The following is a 22,431-nucleotide window of genomic DNA, read 5'->3' on the forward strand; positions in this document are numbered from 1 at the left end:
TTATGGAGGTTATGAAACTAACAGAAATATTATTTTTATTAGTAATATACTGCTAAGAAGAAAAAGTGGTAAGTATAATTGGAGACAAATATAATTAAGTCTCTAGCTCACTTAGATGTATAAAAGAAGCAGTTTTTCTTAATGTAGTTTGTAGGTGGAAAAGCAAGCACCCCTATGGAGGGTGTAGCAAAGCATTGGGGGTTTCTTCTAAACTGGCATACCTGGTGTCAGGTGTCGGTCACAATGAATGATAAAAAAAAGCGTGTTAGACCTGTGAAATACAAATGTGAGTTTAATTCTGTTCCTAGATCATCTGTTCCTGAAACTTTCTTTGTCTGAGCATTAAAATAAAGGTTCACCATGCCCACAACTGGAGTGCCTGTTCCTGGGCAAAAAGCTGGTGCAAGGGAACTGAGCCATGCCTTGTGGGCAGGCAAGGACTGCTCAGGTAGGAAAGGGCTGGAGGCTGCAGCGGTTGAACATCTGACTCTCCATCCTTACAGTTCCACTTCAACAGTAGAACGCTTCTCTGCATTTTTGCTCTTATTTAGATATAGACATAGAATTGCTGGTATTTTAGAGCAGAAAGCTGACTGCTAGCAAGCCACAAGAAAGGAAGTGGCTTTACAGAAACATGCAAACTTTAGTTGTTCACAGCATCCCTTGGTGTCTGTGTACCTGGCAGCATGTAGAAGGTAGCTTGTTCTAGGCTTCACGAAAGACATAACAGCTGCTAAAAATGCGATAAGCTGCCTGGGCTTTAGATGCTGGTTTGGTATAAGGGAGCAGGCATCTTGTCATGGTTTTTCTCAGCCCCGTATTTTATCATCAGTTTTACTTTCACCAGCAGAATAAACGCTGTTGAAATGTCTCTGTGCTATTTTCCAGAGATGCGCAAGTTGAGGGGTACCTCAAGGATGCTCGACCACATCAAGCCTGTTTCTTCTTCCCTGGAGCATAGTTTTGTTCCAGAAGAAGTTTTCCAAAGCCTGACCTCTGCCAGCAGTTCTTTCTGCAGCCCAAAGTACTTCCGGTCCCCACAAACCACCAAACCCCTGATGGGCTTCAGGGTGAGTGTGCTTCCATCTCCTGCCTTTTCCTGTCCAGAATCGTCTGTTCACCGGACGCACATGTTCATTCCCTGGGCAAAAGGAAAGTCTGCCAACCTTGTAGGATAAATTTATCTTATACTGCACCACTTCACTGACCGTGCCATTTGATGCAGATCTAACAAGCAGGCTTGCACCCTGGTGCTCCTGCGAAGCCCTTGTTGAGGTGTTTTTGTTCACACCAGCTTTTTTGGCCCCAGGACAGAAACAATGATGCAGCACTTGTTTAGACCAGTCAGCCACCCTGATCTCTCCCACTCCTTGGTACACTTCTCACGAAACAGTGACAGCCACATGTGCCTTGTCTACAGGGCTGCCTGCAAACACCAGATCGGCTTTGGCATTATCTTAATAGTCGGAGCAAGTTCAGACATCTGACAGACCACCCTGTCAGTTTGACAGGCACTGGAAGGTAAGAAGAGATAAAGAGCCCAGGCAAATGGAAGGACGTTAGAGGTGGGAATGCAGAGCTAGGTCTCTCCCTTGGCCTTTTCTAATGGTAGGTGGCTGTGGTGCCTAATGGGGCTGGATGAATGGCCAGCTGTCCTGTCTGAGTTTGGGCTAGAGAGATTTGAGGGAAAGATGTGAGAATAATAAATGAGAGTTGCTAAATGAGCAGTTCTTGGAACCACCCTTCTGAAGGATGCCAGGGTCACAAGGATGCCCTGTGATCCACAGATGAGAAAAGAGGCTCTTCTGGCTTCAGTGGATATAGCAGGGAATAGCTTTACACTTCTTTGTAAATAAATGACACTTAATGGTGGTGGGAAGTGAAAAATGTTTTGCTCCTTGTTGAACATTGAATATGTATGCGATAGAGTATCCACAGTACATATGAGAAATGGTCTTTGGCCAGCAACAGGCAATGTGAGGTTAATCAGCCTAAAAAACATTATCTCATCTGTCTTTTTTGGCCCAGGGAGGGAGCCCTGACCATAAGGCTGGCCTCAGGCCCAGCAAACAAACCTACTTGTGGCTGAGGCTGGCAGTAAGGGAAGAGCAGGTTGCCTGCAGCATGGGTCAGTGACCAAGCTCTTCTGCTCTGTTTCAGGGATGTCTCTTCCCTGTGTGACACTGTGACTGGCCAACAAGCTACGAAAGCAGTGCAAGTCAGAAGATCTTTCTCTGAAGGTCATCAGGACCGGAAAGGGAGCCATGGTACAGTCCCACCCACTCCTGTGAGTGCTGTTTTTCTGTGTGTCTAACTGGAAGGGAGATCCTCACACACGTGTCCCAATGTTACCCTGATCCTAAAACACATCGGCTCCCCTTGTGGCTCCAGCCCCCCAGCCCCCTCACTGCAGTTTGGTGTTGTTTCAATCTGATTTCAGATGTAGATTGTATCTGTTGGTGTCCTGGTTTGAGCAGTAGCAGTCATTTTTCTCCTTCTTGGTAGCTGGTGCAGTGCTGTGTTTTGACTTTTGGGCTGGGAACGGTTGCTGATAGCAAGTATGTTTTGAGTTACTGCTCAAACGTTTGGTTTGTCCAAGGCCTTTTCTGAGCTCATGCTCTGCCAGGGAGGAGGGAGGCTGGGAGGAAGGAGAGACAGGATACCTGACCCAGGCTAGCCAAAGAGGTATTCCATACCATAGCACGTCATACCCAGGATGTAACCGAGAGTTAACCGGAAGGCATAGACTATGAGGGATAGAGGAGGTATTGGTCGGTGCTCGGTCGGGCAGGGTGGGGTGAGTTATGGGTCGGTGGCTGGTGAGGTGTTGTATTCTCTTCACTTGTTATTGGCTTTATCATTGTTACTATTATTAGTGGTAGCAGTAGTGATTTGTGTTATACCTTAGTTATTAAACTGTTCTTATCTCAACCCATGGGGGCTACATTCTTTGGATTCTCCTTCCTAACTCTCCAGGAGTTGGGGGAGCAAGGGAGGGGGTGAGTGAACAGGCTGTGTGGATTGGTTTTAAACCACGACAGTTGGGCTCTGGATGTGTAGGGCAGGAAAGGGAAAAGCAGTATGAAAAGCCACTATGTGAACTTCTCTTTCCTGGCAGCCAAACCTGTGTGTTCGTTGGGAACGAACCAGAAGTTTGTGCACGTCTTTCAGGTTGATGTTTTGTGCTCTGTCTCTTTTCCATCCCTAGAGAGGAAGCCTAACAGGTAGTCTGATCCCTGAAGAATTTCATATTGTGAGGAACAGAGGAGTTTTGCCCTTGAAGTACTTTGATGAGTGAGTGATTTCTGGTTTACAAGGGTTTGTCCTCAGCTGTTCAGTGTGTGGGGATACAGTGATGAGAAGCTGAGGACACTGACCAGATACACCTATTGCTGTTGGGAAGGGGAGAGTATAAAAGGGGTGGTTGTGCAAATCCCATGCTAACAACCAGGCTGTAGTTAACACTGCAGAGCAAAGTGACCCTCACTGCTGCTCTGGGGTGGCTAACAGAGAACTTCGTGGATGCTAGTACTGCTTCTGAGGGGATTTCAATAGTTAGGCATGAATGTAGAAGCTGAAGTCTGGTTTGATACCTTGAGGCAACTTTAAGAAGGGGGGCTCTGGGTAGCTCTAACTAGCACATTATGCTTCTATACACCTGCTACCATCTTGAATATGCTAGGGGTGGGGGTTGGGTTTTTTTTTGTTTGTGATCTGGGGTTTTCTTCCTTCCCTCCCTTTTCCCCACCCCCAGTTTTTCAGGCTGTGAGTTTTCTAAGCCTTGCCAGAAAAGGTTTCTGTGACTTCTCTTGATCTCTCCAAACAACTTCATGAATTTAAAAGAGATTCTTTCACATTGTTCAAGGATTAAAATACTAAGACTAGGAATGAAATCCTCACAGTTTCTCTGCCAACAAAGTGTAACAGAGCATTGTCTTTCTATTTTGATGATCTCCTCTGATCAGCCTCTGTGTGGGTGTGATGTGGAAACCTGGTGCTTTTCTGGCACCACCAGTAACTTTGTTTAAAAATGGTTTACAGTGATCACTTAGTCAAATAACATGAGAGTAGAACCATAAAAGGAGAAGATTCCCACAAGATTTCTGTCATTAGGGGCAAAAAGAAGGAGCTCCAAGCTGGTGGATAACTGCAGGGAGTCCAATTCTCACATTAGACTCTGGATGCTCCCACTGAAAAACAACCTTGTTGACCCTTCTCTGCCTCTCCACCCTTCATCAGCTTGTATATGGGGCAAAGAGATTGAAGCAAAGAGCAGGGTTCCCTTAGCTAGCACAGAAAGTATTACTTTCTAATTGAGCTCTGACATTATGTCCATTTCAGTAAATATGCAACACTTCTTGAAGACCGTGAAAAGAAACTCCATCAGTTCCCATCCCTGTAAGTACCACCCTGCATGAAGTTGTTGGAAAAAAAACAACTGTTTTAATTCGGTTTCCTGGGAAAATATCATAATATGCTATATATAATAATGATGTGTCCTTTTCTGGTCTGTCAGAAGACCTCCTGGGAGGTTAGAGGTCATCCAGGTGATGCATCTGATGGACAGCATGTTGGAAAAAGCTGGGGTAGACAAGCTAATCAGAGTAACAGGATCTTCACAGGTGGATAACTTGCTTTGTACCCAGATAACTTTCTTGTACCCAGAAAAATAACGTCTTGTATCCCTATTGTTTATCACTGTTGTGCTTAAGGTTACCTGCAAGAAGCTGGTTTCTGCCCAAGCAAGAAGTTTCTGTCTGGAGGTCCTGTAATAACCAGGGATTTCCTCCACTCATCTTGAGCTTCTCTTCATCTTTGTCTGAACCACAAAGAGCAAACAGTTAGCTTGCTAGTGTAGGAAGTTACATTTCTGGCAAAACTGCCAGGAAGGAGTGCATTTGACAGTATTATATGGAGGAATGAAGGCAGTAGCTGTCTCATCTCTTAATTGAGAGATAAGCTGCTGTTTTTCAAAATTGGCCATCAGAAACTTTCATAGACCTAACAAGCAGATGTCAAAGAACATCTGTACCTTGCTTTGCCTTATTTTCTGTTATTTCTGCACACTGATGGAGAAGAATTTGTGAAAACTGTAGAGCATTGCCTCAGCAGGAACTCCAGCTGGAATTAGCAGAGAAAGTCCCATGACTGTTGATGGGAGGGTAGTCAGCATTATGCATTACATGTTTGAAAATAAACCTGTGGTTATATGCAGATGCAATCCTTTCCCCTTTCTACCTTTAGCTGTGTTTTGTCCTCAAAGGGAAACCTACTTCAGAAGAAATGGGAGATCTGTGTTAATCTGTCCTTAAAGGAGTAGGCTGGACAGGGTCTGCAAGGCTGTGGTTTTTCTCACCTGTTTTGCCAGCTGCACAATATGCTGGAGCTGCTGAAGGCAGAGCAGAATATCTACAACATTGTTTTCCATGAGCTGATTTGGCAGGTCAGCGTGGACTGTGTGGAGAGAGGGCAGCTGCTTTCAAAGCTCAGGTCATCATTATTCAACCATTAATCCCCCTCTTGGTTTATGGTAGTTTCTTCTCAGGAGTAGCATTAGCTATTTCAGATTGCTCCTAATGTCCTTGCTCAGCAAAGCTAGCCTGTCACAGTGTAACTGTCATAGGGTCTCATGCCAGGAGTCAAATAGGATTTCCTCACCAAGTTAACATCCAGGGATAATAAACATCTGTTGGGTAACCTGAAGCTTGAAGTTTACAATGTGGGCACCTTATCAGTGTGACCTTCAGTGGAAGTTTTCACATACCTGATACCTCCCTCCTGGCCAGGCTTCCCATGCTCTGATTACCACTACTTGTAGCAGTTAAATTGTTCCAGAGTGTTTAAAGTCTGCAGTCCTGACATTCAGAAGATTGCCTTCTAGATAGCTTCCTGTGCAGTGAAAGGAAAGGGTCATCAGATGGCATAAGAGATTTGCGCTCTCATGTAAATACGTTTTTTTACTCATTTTACTGCAGGCAGAGGTATGTGAGTCTCCTGGAGTGGATCCCTGAACAGATGAAGACCCTCTACAAAGAAATGATGTCGCAGCGGTTGGTCAACAGACATATTACAGAAGAACTACTCTATTTCAAAGAATCTGTTGGACAGCTGTCTAGGTCTGAATCCTTTCCAATCCTAAGAAATTATCTCTGCCCTAGGCTTAGTCCGTTGCCTTTCCTCCGTTTTCTAATTGTCCTCCCATAGGAACAGAAAGACAGTGTTGTGATTTGAAGGAGAGCTACAGGGGTCACACTTGAGCCTCCTCACACTCTCACTGAACTCTCTTAGTGCCAAATAATGTCAAAGTCACCTTCTCTCCTTAGCATACTGGAGGTTCTGTTGTTGTGGAACTGCAGAAAGGGTTTGTTGGAGCACCAAGTGTGCATGGGAAAAGATGCCTTTCACCCCAGCAGTGAGATGATTGTGTTGGAAGAAGAAAGCCCTGCATGGTAGTATAGGGCCCCCCAGTCTGTATTTGCCAGATTAGAGACCTTTAAGTTGCATTAAGACTGTTACCCACTGTTTCAGTGAGCTGTATAAGGTACGAGAACATGACAGCAAGGTGACTGAAGAAGCAGAAAAAGCTCAAGAGGAGCTACATGCAGCCATGCAGGAGGCTAAGACAAATGTAAAGTAAGTTGATTTTAAAGATGAGGTTGGGAGAGTTCTGGAGTGTGCTGATATGACTCAGATTTTTGGGAAGGAGGTGGTAACTGGTTTCCTTACGGGGAAAGAGAGCTTGGCTGTTTGTAACAAATGTCATTATTTTGCTATAAATCCTAAACTCAAAGGGCTAGAAAGCTCTTCAAAACATTTAGTTTTAAGTCATTTGTTGCTCAGGTGCTGGCATTCCTTTTTCTTCACCCCACATTCACAGCAAGTGAGCTCTTCGTAGTCTAGAAGAGCCTGCACCTCTGAATTTCTGAGGGGCCTGTGGACATCTTCAGATACCTAAGAAATAAGACATTTAGGTGGTTGGTATCAGAGTTGTGGTGAATGAGTAGGTAAACAGATTTAATTACAGGAATCTTGTGTCATTAAGAAAACAGCTAGTCTAATCCCAGGAGAGATCTGTATTCATACTGATCAGAAACTTGTCATGGGAACGTCAAGAGAAAGGTGTTGTAGGGGCTTGGGGAGAAGGACCTGTGAACTCACAGGCTGTGCAGGATATGACTGAGGAAGGAAGGAGGAAGAGGAAATGTCTAAGGAAAGGTTTAGGGTTTTGGAGAAAGAAGTAAATGTGAATGAACACAGGTGCGTGTATTTCATTGTCTTTCTCTTCTAGGCTTTTGGAAGAGTATCAGGAGTTAGACACATTACAGAGAAGACAACTAGAAGAGCAGGCTCTATTGCTAGCTCAAGAGAGAGACATTTGGATTGCAGCTACATATGACCTGGCTCAGAAGGCAGGTGCAGGAAATCAGTGGTACACTGCAAGATACAAAACATCACAGATAGCAGTCTTGTTTTCATCCCAAAGAACATCTTTGTTTAATATGATTGGGTAGTAACACATACCTGCCCTGACCTCATTTCCTGAGGTCTGTTCTGCTTCACACATGGTTTGACCTCAAAGGTAGGGACCTGCCTGTAATGGGTGCCTGTTTAAGGCATGTGTATGCATGCTTTATGTAGCTCTACTGTTCTCAGTAAAGCACTCGCTATTTTGGCTGTTATTTGAACCTTCAAATCTTGTTCTGGTTTCAAACGAACATTAAAATTTGACTGAGTTCACTCTTTCTGCTTTTCTTTCATTACTCCATGTCCCCTTTTGTCTACTTCAGTTCTTTTCCTCCTTTGCCTCTGTTTTTCTTCCTGTGGCTTTCTTCTCTCTCCCCATTCCGTCTCCATAAAAGCAGACCAGATTGAGGCTAGTGTGATTTTGGCCTTTTAGGTATGAGACGGCATGGTGTCTCAGTAGCATGCAATCAACAAGTAGTCAAGCATTCAGTTCTGGCATGCCCAAGGCTGAGCCACCCTAGTCCCATCTCAAAGGGTTTGTGAGGGCTGTGCTGTGGAATTATGTTATTCCCCAGATCTCTGATATGTACATATCTCAAAATAGCTAGGGCAAAGGGACAGTTCCTCCAACTCGGATCAAAATAACCATGACAACGGTCCCTTTTCCCACCCTCTTGCCCAATGCCTGCAGGACACAGAAGATCTGACTGATTTGCAGGAAAAGACAGAGCAGTTCAGGGAGAGATTGGGTCATATTGGAGCAGAAATAGAGCATTCTGAGGAGTCCACCCAGAGAAAACTGCAAACTCTCCGCAGCAGCTTCCACAAGCACCTTCAATACTTCCATAGCAGTGACTCGTGAGTGGCCCAAAGGGACCTGGGGTACCAGTCAACTTTCTCAGCCTTTGCCCTGGACCAGTGTAAAGTGTGCACTGATTCTCTGGTGTAGTGAGATTTGGTACAATCTGCAATTTGCACATCCCTCACTGTTCTACTCTTTTACTTGATGTATTTATTTTGATAATCAGGTGCCTAACAGTAACTCCAAAGTGGTGCTGTGGGTTTGTGGTTGAATTTGGTGGGGCAAGGCTTGTACCCTCCTGCTGCAAACCAGTGTTCTTTCTGCAGCTGTCATTGCTGTAACAGAATTCCTCTGTTTATTTAGTTTGGTTCTTTTTAACTTGAATTGCACAGACATTGCTTCAATAGAGCATTTAGTTTTCATGTACAGATATGAGACTCTGAGACACATGAAGTTTCAAACCCAGTCTTTTTCTGTGTTAAGGTGATTGTATTTTTCAGGCTTTTTGTTAGTTCATTGTAATATGTTAAACACAACAAAAGCATAAATGCCAGCACAAAATGCAGAAATATACACGGTGTGTGAATAAACAAAAGACATCACTTTATAGATTTCAATTACAGAGCTAATAATGCCTGAATTTTCAATATATGCTCGATTTTGATTTTTGTCTCTGCTGGAAATAACATATTTTCTTAACTGACACCCAGAGTTTGTGTTATTTGAGTGAGAGAATAAAAATCCCTTGCTGAGTAGGGTCTTGTGGTTTTTACTTTGAGTATCTATCTTGAGTCTTGGTTTTACCTTGGCTACTAAAGGATTTTTTTCTCTCAGTTCTCATTCCTTCTTTCCCTCTGCTTTAGCTCCTCTCAGATGAATGAAAAGCTATTAGATGAAATCCTACCAGAAATCAAGAATTTGATAAATGTAAGATTTTGGGGGTTGGATGTATTATCAAGCAGTATCTGCCCAAAAAATTACCATGTGTGAGCTGAACCCCAGTGAGCATCTAGGCCCATCACAAGTGTGAACAAAAACACATCAGCTCAAATCTTTTGTGCTGAACCTTAAGCTAAGAGTCTACACATGAGAAGTTATAATTGACCATGGCCATAGTTCAGCCAGTGTGTTAAACTTAATCATGTGTTTGAGCATTCTCTGACCAATAGCTCTGGTGACTGGTAAATTATATTGATCTGTAGAAGTGCTCAGAATTGTCACCAGTAAGTTTCCAATTCATTGTGCAATCTACTCGCTGACATCTTTAGGTTCATGGATTCCTCATGCTTCCTGTGCTTGATTTCCATAGCTTTTCTTTCGTGGCCACAGGGTGGTCCAGCTTTTGGGGGCACAGCAGGTTTCTCCTTTCCTTTCAGATGCTAAAAGAAGACCTAGAGCAGTACACAGGGGAGATGCACCTAAGAAAGACTGAAAGTCTGAAGAGCACTGCCAGCCTGCTGGAGTACTGGACAAAGCTGGGACAAACGGTGGTAAATTGACACCAGGACTTAACTGGAGCATTGCCTCCACAGCACACTGCCCTGGAAGAAATAAAACAAAGGGCATGCAAACTTCACAGGCAATATAATATAAGGATAAATGGAAATAATGGTAAGGAATGACCAATTTATAGCTCAGTCTTTCCTTGGGTATGCCAAGAAAGTAGCAAGTAATAAAAGACCAGTCGACATAATATGTACTGGCCTTTTCCAAAGCTAAAGTCTGACCCATAGATATATTCTGGGAATCAAGAGCATTCGAAGGACAAACTCCAAGGAACTTCACTCACAGTCACACATAGAAAGAATATCTTAAATTTTGAATGTGATACAGTGCAAAGAACATGCGATGCAGATATGACACAGGGAAGTCATATGTTATATTCAGAGGTATTATGGGCAGTTTATAATTATGTGGATAATTTATGGGGGGAAAAATGCTGAAGGAAAGAATGGATGTTTAAAATGTAAGACATCACTGTAAAAAGTAAAACATTACTGTAAAGTAAAGCACTATCTCAGAAGGTAATACTTTTTTATCACCTTATCAGTAATGCTAAATTATCTTAATCTAGATTTTGAATTATCCTGATAATAAAGTATGTACATAAATGTTTTCTTTGCTGATATAAAGTTATCATGTCTTGTGTAAGATAACAAACAGTTGTTGCATAATTTGCAGCTAACCCTCTCAATCTTTGCCTCTGTAAGACCTTGACTCAATTCTGATTTTCAGAATTGTTTCACTTCTGATGTTTGCCTAATAATTTTATTCCTTTTTAGAAGACTAAAACTAAACTGAAAATGTGCTGTCAGGAACTGCTAGTCATGTTTGCTAAGCTGCTTCTCATACCTCCATCTTATTCTCACACTCAGGGTTTTCCTGTGCTTTTCCCTACATTCTTATGCTACATAGTGTATTTCAGTCTACTAAATGATCTGAGATAGAGTAAGTCTGTCCATCCTATGAGACAGCTAAAGAAAAAATATTCCCATTAGTTCTCATTAGAAAGTGAGAGAAGGAGGAAGGAGCAGGGCCTTAATTAGACAGACACCAGAATGACAAAAACTGTCAGAAGCCTTGATAGTTGTGATCTTAACAAACTGCTAGGCAGCACAATGCAGATGTCTGATCCAAAATTGTTTCAGCCAGTAAAGTCCAGAAAAAGGGATGTTTAGCTGATTTTATCAAAGGCTTTGGAAACTGGACTGCAGGAAAGGCATTATCTTGCTCCATACAAGACAGCGTATTTTGAATGGTTTGGATTCATTTTATGTGTTGTAATGTAATGGTCTTTCAGTAGAAAATACACGGTACCCCTTTTTTCTACATTATATTGCATCTTTGGTAAGAAACAGTGAAAATGGAACCCATTGTAAAAAATAGGTAAGATACAATACTGAGATCATGGCAATTTTGTACTGTAGGGCAGTGGCACTCGGTTATCTGAAGTATATATTATCTTCTAAGATCTGATTACCTGGTCTCAAGCAGTATGTGCCAGAAATACAAAGGGCAAATGGTATTTGATGACAAAAATTAGAGATGGAGGGAGAACAATGAGATATGAGATTGGTTAGACATGAAATATAAGAATTTATATTATATTTATGAGGTTTGGTTTAATGTCTGTTTTTATTCAGTCTTCCTTGCTCACTTCTTAGTGTACCTTCTTTTGAAAATAACATGGTTTTGACTCTGAAATTAGCACTTGGTACAAGAATGGCCTCTCCAGTGAGCTCCAGTTTGGTCTTTTCTTTGTCTGGGGACTTGATAAAGTTTATAAGATAAATGACACAGACAGCCTTCCCAAAGCAAGCTACTATTTAATAAGGATCCAGAGTACTGTGTAAGGGCTAATACAGCCAAACCACACATAAGTGATCAGAAGTGACTGTTCTCCCTTGTCATTGCCTCTAAATGGAAGAGACATCAATTCGATAGGTGGACCACTCGGTGGATAAAGAATTGGCTGGATGGCCACACACAAAGAGTTGCGGTCAATGGCTCAATGTCCAACTGGAGACCAGTAGCAAGTGGTGTTCCTCAGGGATCGGTGTTGAGACCGGCCTTGTTCAACATCTTTGTCACTGACATGGACAATGGAATTGAGTGTGCCCTCAGCAAGTTTGCAGATGACACCAAGCTGTGTGGTTCTGTTGATACGCTAGAGGGAAGGAATGCCATCCAGAGAGACCTTGACACACTTGTGAGGTGGGCTGATGCCAACCTCATGAAGTTTAACCCTGCCAAGTGCAAGGTCCTACACCTGGGTCGGAGCAATCCCAGGCACAGGTTGGGCAGAAAAGAGATTCAGAGCAGCCCTGAGGAGAAGGACTTGGGGGTGTTGGTCAATGAGAAAATGAACATGAGCCAGCTGCAGTGTGTGCTTGCAGCCCAGGAAGCCAACTGTATCCTGGGCTGCATCAAAAGGAGCGTGACCAGCAGGTCAAAGGAGGTGATCCTGCCCCTCTACTCTGCTCTCGTGAGACCCCACTTGGAGTATTGTGTGCAGTTCTGGTGTCCTCAACATAAAAAGGACATGGAACTGTTGGGACAAGTCCAGAGGAGGCCACGAGGATGATCAGGGGACTGGAGCACCTCCCGTATAAGAACAGGCTAAGAAAGTTGTGTCTGTTCAGTCTGGAGAAGAGAAGGCTGGGTGGAGACCTCATAGCAGCCTTCCAGTATCTGAAGGGGGGCTATAAGGATGTTGGAGAGGGACTCTTCATTAGGGACTGTAGTGATAGGACAAGGGGTAACAAGTTCAAACTTAAACAGGGGAAGTTTAGATTGGATGTAAGGAGGAAATTCTTTACTGTTAGGGTGGTGAGGCACTGGAATGGGTTGCCCAGGGAAGTTGTGAACACTCCATCTCTGGCAGTGTTCAAGGCCAGCGTGGACAGAACCTTGGGTGACATGGTTTAGTGTGAGGTGTCCCTGCCTATGGCCTGGGTTTGGAACTAGATGATATTAAGGTCCTTTCCAACACTAACTATTCTATGTTTCTATGATCCCATGTCCCCCTGGGATGCACCTCTTCTTTTCTCTTAAGATGATGCTGAATGGCAGGAAAATTTACACTATCATTCCTGCTACTTCTCCTTGGCCTCCTGCTTGTTAACACCTAATGCCTGGTTGTAGAGCTCTATCATGTGCTCTCAAAGGCTGCACCCTGAGGAGCATAACCACCTCCATTTCTTACTCTTTTGAACATCCCAACACTGTTTCATTGCACTTCTCCCAGTTCAGAGAAGTTAAATAGTTCTGCCCCATAGCTGTACCCATGTGTCAAAATATTACAAGACCTTTCATCACCACCATGTGCTTAACATACCATCTTTGATCCAAGATGTGGACTCCAGAACCTCAATAGGATTTAAGCAAAGTTTAAACACTGGATATCAAGAGGATATCCAATATCCATGATATCAATGGATATTATTGTTGCATTTCAAACATACTCCCCAGCAAAAGAGAATATCCATCAGTATGTTCCACATGAGTGGATGAAAATTAATTTACTACCTTGTACAGGCATTCTGCATATCTGTGCGTACTGCATCACCTGCATCTTTGAAGAATTGGACTGGAACTGCAAAGCTGTTTTACAAAGAGTTATATTAAGCCTTTATGAAACAAGGGAGCCAAATCTGCCAAGACAAGAAGGGCTTTAATTCAAGCCCAGTTTCTTTCAACTTGCTTTGAATTCAGGACTCACAAAGCAGCTTGTTTTTAGTTCCAAGTGTAGCCAGTTCCCACATAGGCTGTTCATCCCTCTTTGAATCCGGCTTTGGTTTTGTTGGCTGAAAGAATTATAATTAAAGATTTGTATTTTCTTCCCCTGCAGGCACAGCAAAGTTTTTGACAGCCTTGGTGAAAAGTATGGAAGATTGGTTATTCAAGGTGCAAAAGCTGAAGCAAGGTTCTGGCATGCACAAAGCTGAGCTGTGTGCATTTTATCAAAAGATTCCTGTGTGGCTGTCCCAGGTGGATGCAGTGAAGAGTTGTGTGGGCTCTGGGCAGTTGCATGAAGCTGAGAGCAATCAGAAATCACATTTCCCATAAGGACAGATGTGTTAATTGTACCTAGACTGACCTTGCATGCAGTGCTACTCATAAGAAAAGAGAAATGTCCTTATTTGGATGCCAGGGTGGGGACCCTGGCACAGGAAACTGTTAGGGGGCTAAACATAATCAGCTGAAGTGCTAAAGTGATTGGTGACTGCCTTTCACTTGCTTTGATTTGACAATTATCTGTGGAGTGGAAACAGTTGGTGGCTTTGGTATCACTCCTGGAACATCATTGTCTCTCTCAGAACTGCCACCTGGTTTGGAAACCTTGATATTTGAAGAAAAAACAAAATACGTGATTCATTTACAGTCAGATTTGTGGGGGCATATTCCTCTTCAGGGTGCTCCATTGTCTTTGGTAAATATCATCGAGAAGTAAATCATTTGCAGAGCACATGCAAAATGTATATGTAAGAGATTTACTTGAAAATGCCAAGTTTGCTCACAACTATAGCATTAACAAAAGAAAGTGTGTCATGTTTCCAGCATATGGTGTTTTCCTCAAGCTGGGAAGCAAAAGGTGTCTTTGAGAAAAGATATCCTTGGGTCTGGTGCACTAAAGGTCACTTTGTTTCTGGATTTGTGTTTTTCAGGGTGGTACCTAATGATTTTTTTCATATGATTCAGCAATGGGTTCTGTCCATGAATAATGAGACCGAGAAGAATGTCACACATGCAAATGAAAAAGTAAGTGCAAGCCTGAAACTGCTGGGATAAGAGTGCTATATCTAGCATTCAGTCCTTCCTTTAATTTCTGTCTGGCCAGAGAGCAGTTGTAAGGAATGCTTGTTTCTCTTCTGACACTTTCGTACCTTGTTTGAATTGAGTTGTGGCTTTTGTCTTCCAGACGAAGGAGTAGGGGAGAACTCCTCTAAAAATAGCTGTAAGATCTCCTATATAGTGCACCAAAACAATTTTATTGTTTCACCTTTAGTGAGTATTTTCTATGGAATATAATCAAAGTTATTTCCTGTTCAGAGAGCTGTTGTGGCTCTGAGCTCTCTGTGGGCTTACTTCTCCCATGACTGTAGACTAGAAGCTCTCAATATGCATTTTTTTAATGTTCTATAAATGTGGTGTGTAGTTTTCGGTTTGTCACTGAATTCTGGACATGAGAGCATGCTATGTGGCTAATAATCAGCATATGATCCTAAACAAGAACCGGGAGAAGAACAGATCCATAGTAGAAAAAGATGTGTCTATAATGAGAATGAATATGGGAGAAGAATGGTAGAAATAAATGTTTCTGTCATTAGGCCAGTTTGCAAATTAAATCAGATAGCACATTCATGTATGTGAAATGCAGTGACTTCAGACTGCTTGAGAAACCAGTCATTTATCACTGGTTTAAATTTGCTCTAATGTTTTGTGCAGGTGGCTGAACTGGACAGAAAACTGACCCTGTGGCTGGTGGATTTGCTGAGACACATGACAACAGAACGCTTGTCCCGTGAGTGTCCCCAGTGGCAGGATTCAGGTACCGAGACGGACAAGGAGCCCAGGCTTCTGAGGGCTAGTAAGCTTCAGCATGGAGCTGAAGAGTTGGTTGCAGAGATGTGCAGACTTGCTGATTCTGTGGACAGGTATTAACAGAAGTTCTCAGTTTCACCTGAGAGAGTTTTCTCAAGAAAAAATGTTTAGTGTGCCGATCATGGTGACAGATCCCATCCATTTGTTTGTCCTTGGATCTTTTTCTGGGTCTTAAATGGGCCTCACTAGAATTTTTAGGGATTCTAATTAGATAGAAACACCTAAAGAGAACAGCAGTGCCTGCTTTATAGCTAGTACTGCTATAAAACATGCTAGCATCTGTGATAGTGGGGGCTCTGCCTATCCTTTTGAGAACGATCTTTGGAGGAATGAGTGCACTATAGGCAGTGAGTCTACAGATCACTTGGAGCAATGTTTCCACATGACTCAGGATCTGTGCTCACACATCCTGTGTGGGTTAATACAGCACTGGCATGGACAAGCTTTTTGGGAGGTCACTGTGTGAGTGGGGCAGGTGAGGATTGCTCTTCTGCAGACTTTTCTAGTAGTGCAGAGATCTACAGATAGTTCCTGTACCTTGCTGACAGCCACGGGCTCCTGACTGAATCATCTTTTCCACCTAAATAATTCTATGATTATAAGCATTTGAAGGCAATTCTGCAGGCATGGTAATGTTCTACATCTTTGCAGCTGCTGTCACGAGACTGTCAACAAAATTGTTCAAAAGAAACAGAGAAAGATTTAGAACCTGATTTTGAGCTGGAGCAGCTGAATAAGATCAAGGTAAAAGGTGCCTGTGTTGCCAGCTATCTAGGTCTGGAAACCTAGATAGTTTTCCAGATTAGACTGCATTTGCTTTGTAAAAGCTAGATAAAAATATATGTGAGGTTTCAAGGAGGAGGAAGACTGCTGTTCCAATGGATTAACCTGGTTCCCCAAGTTACCTACTGACTTTGCAGTCCTGGAACGCAGATAAAACTGGATCAGGTCATGTTCACTTTCAATATTTTCCTTGCCCTGTTTCAGGGTACACATATAAGGGCTCTCCTGTAAGATTTATTCCATATGGGTCAGTAGATTCACCTCTGGTCCAAAGCTTGTCAGAGCCATGCACATCCAGACTTGAGTGGTGCATAGGTGTTCCTGGACGTGCTTGGTGCCTTTATGCAGATGCAGTTGAAAGTTTTTGCAGTCAACTGACACACCTGACTCCCCCTTATCCTACACTGGCATGTAAAGCTCTTAACTGCTACCATTATCATCACCAGTGTTTAGTTTAGCTTAGCTTTGCCTGTGCTTTAGAAATATGAGAGGTAGACCCTTCCTGAAGGCTGAGGCTACTGTGAACAGAGGGCTTCAAGGAATGCAAGAAGCCTCCCTGCAGGGGTTGAAAATACGTGTGCTTCTGTTCTACATTACCTTAATGGGTGAAAAATTAACCCCTGGGGTTTACACTCATTTCTCCCCACATGGTCTGGGGCAGTGGCTATGACATATGTTCTGTGCTGGCCTGAGGAGGAGCTTGTTGAAGGAATGAGTTGGTGGAAGTGATTAGCTGGTGACATATGCCAAAGCTTGGAGAAATGTGTCTTCCTTGTAGGGTGAGAGTGGAAGGTTCCAGGTAGTCCCCTTCCTATAAATAAAGACAGAAAGATGGAGTTATTTAACTGACTGAAGGAATATGATGAGAGTTATTTTCTTTTCTGCTCAATAACCCCTGAATAATCATTTTCTGTTGTCTCCCCAGACTGAGTGCTGTAATTGGATTCAAGCAGGTAGTCATCTTCTTTCAGAGATCAAAGGCACTCCAGTCTCCTTTCTGGATTTAGAAGAACTGAGAAACCTCCTTGGATCAGAGTTATATATAGACTGCATTTGCTGTTCTAGGTTGAACCAGGTCTTTGAATGAAGGTCTGCTTCAAAGCTTTCCCTTAAGAAAGCAGCTACAGTTCCGTTTGAGGGAAGGTTTCACGTGAAGACCTGCATGCCCTCAAAGCAGCAGCTGGAATTATAAGGTGTTATGACTGCAAATTGGTTATTTTTAACAATCATAGTGCTGCTTGTGAGCACAGGTCTAAGGCAAAACCAGAGCTTCAGTGGAGTTGGGGAATTTACCTCACAGGTAAACCAGTTCCCCATGGGGTGTGATAGCTTTTGCTTCACCTATTGCGGTGGACTTTGACTGGAATTCTTGTGGTTGCCTTACCCCGGAGATTAAGCTGAACTTGTAGTTTAATTCCTTGTGTGGCTAGATGAATGCCTGAGACTGCCTGTAACAATTAGATGTTTTTTATAGCTGGTTGGCCTGGCATTAGTCTACTTTCATGCAAACAAAGTTAGATTCAGATAATGAGAAAATTGATTTAGGTTTATTGTCTTGAATGATCTGTTAGCTTCAATTCTGAACTTGACCACCAAGCAGAATGACATTGTTCATGACTTCCAGTCTACAGCCAGTGCTACCAGCTCAGTGCTGGAGCTACCAGCTCCACAAAGCAGGTATGCCACAGTGGGTCCTACCTATGTAATTGTTGTGGCCTAAGCATTCAGTAACTAGCATACTCATTGTGATTTGAAACACATTCATGCTCAGGACCTCCTCAGTGGCTGGAATCCAAGTCTAAATATGTGCACAGAGACCAGCTAGCTTTGCCTAGGTTAGAACAAGGAGAGCAGGCTATTAACCTGATCCTTATGGTGCCTTACAGGAATTGCAATTGAAACTTAAGCTTAAGGACACCGTCATTTCTTCAGCTCAGGAAGAGTCTGGAGGTGAAAATGCCATCAGCAAAATGAAACCCATAACAGAGAAAGAACCATTAAAAGTAAAGGAGGAAATAGCTATCACGCAGGTGACTGTAGTAGCAGCAATATGCTGCTTTCCAGCAGGGCCTTTTTATTTATTGCTCAGAGTATGTGATGTGAAACATGGCCTTAGAGTGGCCTTTAATGCCATGAGGCTAGTGGTATCTCCTGTTTCTTATTCCTTTTCTCTCTTGAGCAGCATCCATGTGCTGGTATGGATTATCTGACTGAGGACAATGAAGCTACTGCAGATGTGATCAGATATGTAGGGCATGACTCCAACATCCACCTGAAGTCTCTGAAATCAGACATCATTACAGTTAGAGGGGTAGGAGTCTCCATCACACCAGTGGTTTTTAGTCTTCTGCAGAGATTTGGAGCTGGGTTCTAGGTGTATACTCAGATTCTATTATGAGACCCCATTTAACACTTGTGTCAGACTTGCTGGGGCAGTGCAAGGTGCTGGTGTTCTCTCAGATTCCTCTCCTCTAGCAACTTTAATCATTAGATCAGTTACCACAGCTGCAATTTGTCCTTCTCACCCATGCATTACTGCCATGGCTTCATGATCCACAATCTAGGACTATCTGCTGAGACTGGGATGGTGAAAGTGGTTTGATGCTGAGCACATGGGAGGAGTTGAAAGGGGTTCAGAGATTCAGGGAGATCCTACAGCAACTGGAAACTAAGGAGTTCAGGTTGGTTTCGGCCTCCGCTTGCCTTTGGGATAGTGCTCTTTGGTGAAGTTGCTCTTCAGAAGTCATAGGGCCCGTTATTCCCTAGCTAGTCAGTCACCCAGAGTAAAGCCTAGAGGTACCGGAAGTGTGGATCTCTAGCAAACTGTCACTGGATGGTGCCACTCTTTAAGCATGCTGCATTGCTAAATGTGCCTTGTCCTTCATGCTTTAGAAGTGATCAGCTAGTTAAGAGTGACAGTGCTGGAGTGTGTCTTTATGGACTCTGATTTGTTTTATAGAAGTGAATCCCTGGAAATCGTAATTACCTTCCAAAGCTTAGAGTGAGAGCCTTTCAACAGTCAGTTTTACAGAAAAACCCAAGTTGTCTTTTTCAGATGAAAGCTGACATGCCTGTTGGACAATGTGAGGGGCTGCCTCTTTCTGTTCTTTGAACATTGTTTTGTTGGGATTTTTGCTCCTAACCAGGCTACAGCCACCTTCAATCTCAGTAACCCAAGGAATGCACCAGCAACCCAAGAATATGAGACAGTGAGAGTTTCATGTCTGAGTCAGAAAATCATTTTAGTCTATTTTTAATGCCAAGATCAGTTCAGTCGCTAGACTAGTCTCTGGTTTTACATGTTTTGCTGATATAGAGCTCTTGTCTTTGTTGTGACTATGCACTGACACACCAGCACCAAACCAGGCACACACTACAGGTGGAATGCAGCACTGCTGTTTTCGCATTCACTTACAAAAGGTTTTCCCAATCAGAGAGAGATGACTGCCTCCATGCCATCAAGTCCCTTTTCTCAAAAAGAGTTTGAAGCCCTGGCAATGCTGGAACATCTGCAAGCACAGCTCCTGTGAGTACTGTGCTGGAGGCATGAGTGGGGCAGGGTTTCATGCCAGGCAAGTGCCTATTTTGCTCTCTGATAATGTTCTGCTTTATCCAATATCTGTTGGTTTAATTTTGGGTTTCCTTCCATTTTGATTGTCTTGGGTGATTGAGTATGTTTTATGCTAGCTGAAGATACGACCCATATTGGCTCCCCTTTATTTCTGTGGAGATTTTCTGTTTTGTGTACCCATGAGGTACACAAAAGGTACTCAGGATGGTTTTCTGCGAAACTTCTTAATACTTCAGGTCCTGTTAGCACTTGCAGGGTGTCATGTGAATGCAGCTGAGCTCTTCCAGGGCCTGCTTAGTGCCCAGGAGCTTGGCAGGTACAGACATGCACTTTTGTACCAAAGTGTGGGGAACACAATGAAGTGACACCCAAGTATCTTCATGCAGAATCACATCAAGGTTTGTGTCTGGTAAGGATTTCTTCCATGTTTAAGCAGGCTTGGGCACTTTGACTACATTCCCTCATATTTCTTGTTTTGTCTGGGAGCTTGATTTATCTGTGGTAACCCCATCTCATTAGTTTTGCTAATAGAATTGACTATGCTCTCTGTATTTATCCTTGCACAGTGAAGATCAGCATCTCACCTTTTGCTAGCAAACACTGAGTTTTGCAACTAATTCAGCTTGCAGGGTTTAAACGATGTGCCATGAACTCCTTTAGTGATCTTTTACCAATGCCCTTCTCTGAAACCATAAACGTGTTTTATACAGTCCCACCGAAAGCTTCAGCTTTCTAAATCTTTCTTTTAGGTATGCTGCCAGCAGCTGCTTATATTTCAGATTCCAGCATTATCTTTGCTTCTGTGTTTCAGAGAAAGAGAGATCCATGCTCAAAATGCAGAGGAGAGATCTGAAGGTCGTGAAGAAAAGCTGGAAGAAGCTCTGCAGAGAATCCAAGACCTAGAGAGTGAGTTGGAGAAAGAGGGGAAAGTCATCCCAGAAGCAACACACAAAGAAGGGCAAGATCAGGAGAACCAGTATTTCAAACCCTCATTCAGACTCAGAGAGGGAAGCAATCTTTGAGGACACCTCATTCATCTCCTGTTTAGTGCAGGACCATCTCCTCCTGGGCACATCCTAGGGCTTTGTCAAGACTCCTTGTCAGAAGCCAAGCAAGGAGACTTTAAACATTATTCTAGATCAGGGCAAAAAGGACTGCTGAATGTGGTCTGGTTTAGAGAGAAAGTAACTTTGACATAGGACACTAGTGCCTGTATCTAGGAGATCACTATAATTGACTTCATCTTCCTGTGAGTGTTCCCTGTTACAGTCAAGAAGGTCTGTTTAGGATTACTGGTTTTAGGGTAGAAAAGGAATAATATTCCAGGTCCCTTCACTCTCAGAAGCCACAGACCTTTTCTTTTTCTAGCACAGAACAATCTTGCTGCCTCCAAGAGTTGTTTGAATACACCTGACATACTTACCTTGCCCATACAGTTTGGCAGTGAGTTCCTTAGGTTGCATGTTTGTTGTGGATGAAAACATTTCCTTGTGTCCTTTCTCAGCTAGATCCATATAGATATAAGATGTGGAGAAGGAGGAAAAATTAGGAATTAAAATATTTTCCCTTTGTCCTTCAGTGTATCCTGTTGATTGACATCAAAGTGGAAGGAGAGGCTAATTGGTTGTTAAGGATGCGATACCTTGGGCACATTTTAGCTCTGGCATTTTTAATGACTTTGGTTTGTTGTTTTGTTTTTCTTTCAGAAGAATGTCTCCAAAAAGGCATCTCAGAAGTTGAGGCCTGCTCAAGTCTCAAAGCTTCTACCTCTGGCCAGTTCAAGGGCTCCAGAAAAGAGCAACAGTAAAGAATAGCAAAGCCCCAGTAGTTTCATACTTCCTGTTCATAGCAGTGGTTCACCCCCAGTCCACTGCTGTTACTCCTTACCTACTACCCCAGTACCTCAGTCCCATCTCAGCATTTACACTGTTCTTCTAGCTGGCTCTGCCAATTCCACGTATGCTTTGTTTGTCTTCTGCCTTGTCCCAAAGATTAATATCTTTATAGCTCATCTTCCTTGTAATACCATTGCTACCTTGACTTTCTCTTACCCACATCTCTCCTTGTGCACCCTCCTCCCCTCCCCTTGCTTTATGCTTGCCTTCTGTTTGTGTTCATCAATCTCTTCTTGTTGCTGTATCTCATTCTGCCTCATCCCTGTTGGATTATGCAAGTAAGTCATTTGTACCTCTTTCATATCAAGGTTTCTCTTTTTTCTTAGTGTTAGCGTGGCCTGACTGTGGAGGTATCAGATACCTATCTGATAATGGGTACCTCCTTCATCCTATAGGTTTCAGATGATTCAGTTACCAGCCGACTTGTTTTTTGCACAGAATTGTACAAACAATTGTACAGACACAAATTTTTGTGTTTTTGAATCTTCATCTTGACAGTTTTGTCCTTTTTTTCAGAAAGCATGCAGAAGCCTGAAGCTGTGCATGATCCTGAAAGCCTTTCTCAAATTGCTGCCACAGGAGAACTGCCTGTAGCCAAAGTCACAAAATCAGACTTCAGATGATGCCGCTCAGTGCACTGACATGGCATTTAAATGCTCCAACTCTGTGATTTCTGCTTGGCATCTGAGGCCCCTGTCCCCATCTGCAGTACCCCTACAGCTTTAACAGGCCAAACTGCCTAGTGAGGTGGCCACCCAGACTTCTGCCTCTGGTCCCCAACCTGGGACAGTTTGTACAGTTCTAAGGCTCTG

General features: G+C 43.1%; 1 protein-coding gene across 1 annotated transcript; it reads left to right on the forward strand.

The window, feature by feature from the left end:
• Positions 1-215: 215 nt before the first annotated feature.
• On the forward strand, positions 216-21,820 carry AXDND1 (axonemal dynein light chain domain containing 1). The gene is given in 26 exon segments (XM_031050181.2): positions 216-448; positions 889-1,070; positions 1,421-1,521; positions 2,161-2,287; positions 3,209-3,294; positions 4,342-4,398; positions 4,517-4,622; positions 5,369-5,490; positions 5,976-6,116; positions 6,529-6,633; positions 7,289-7,507; positions 7,898-7,907; positions 8,069-8,322; positions 9,130-9,193; positions 9,643-9,877; positions 13,617-13,842; positions 14,434-14,527; positions 15,215-15,423; positions 16,022-16,059; positions 16,062-16,114; positions 17,079-17,187; positions 18,038-18,183; positions 18,333-18,464; positions 19,588-19,679; positions 20,536-20,685; positions 21,429-21,820. Coding segments are annotated over 26 exon segments (3,249 nt in total). The 5' UTR covers positions 216-360; the 3' UTR covers positions 21,532-21,820.
• Positions 21,821-22,431: the final 611 nt, after the last annotated feature.

Source organism: Melopsittacus undulatus, chromosome 6, assembly GCF_012275295.1.
Source record: "Melopsittacus undulatus isolate bMelUnd1 chromosome 6, bMelUnd1.mat.Z, whole genome shotgun sequence".
Classification (NCBI taxonomy): Eukaryota; Metazoa; Chordata; class Aves; order Psittaciformes; family Psittaculidae; genus Melopsittacus; species Melopsittacus undulatus.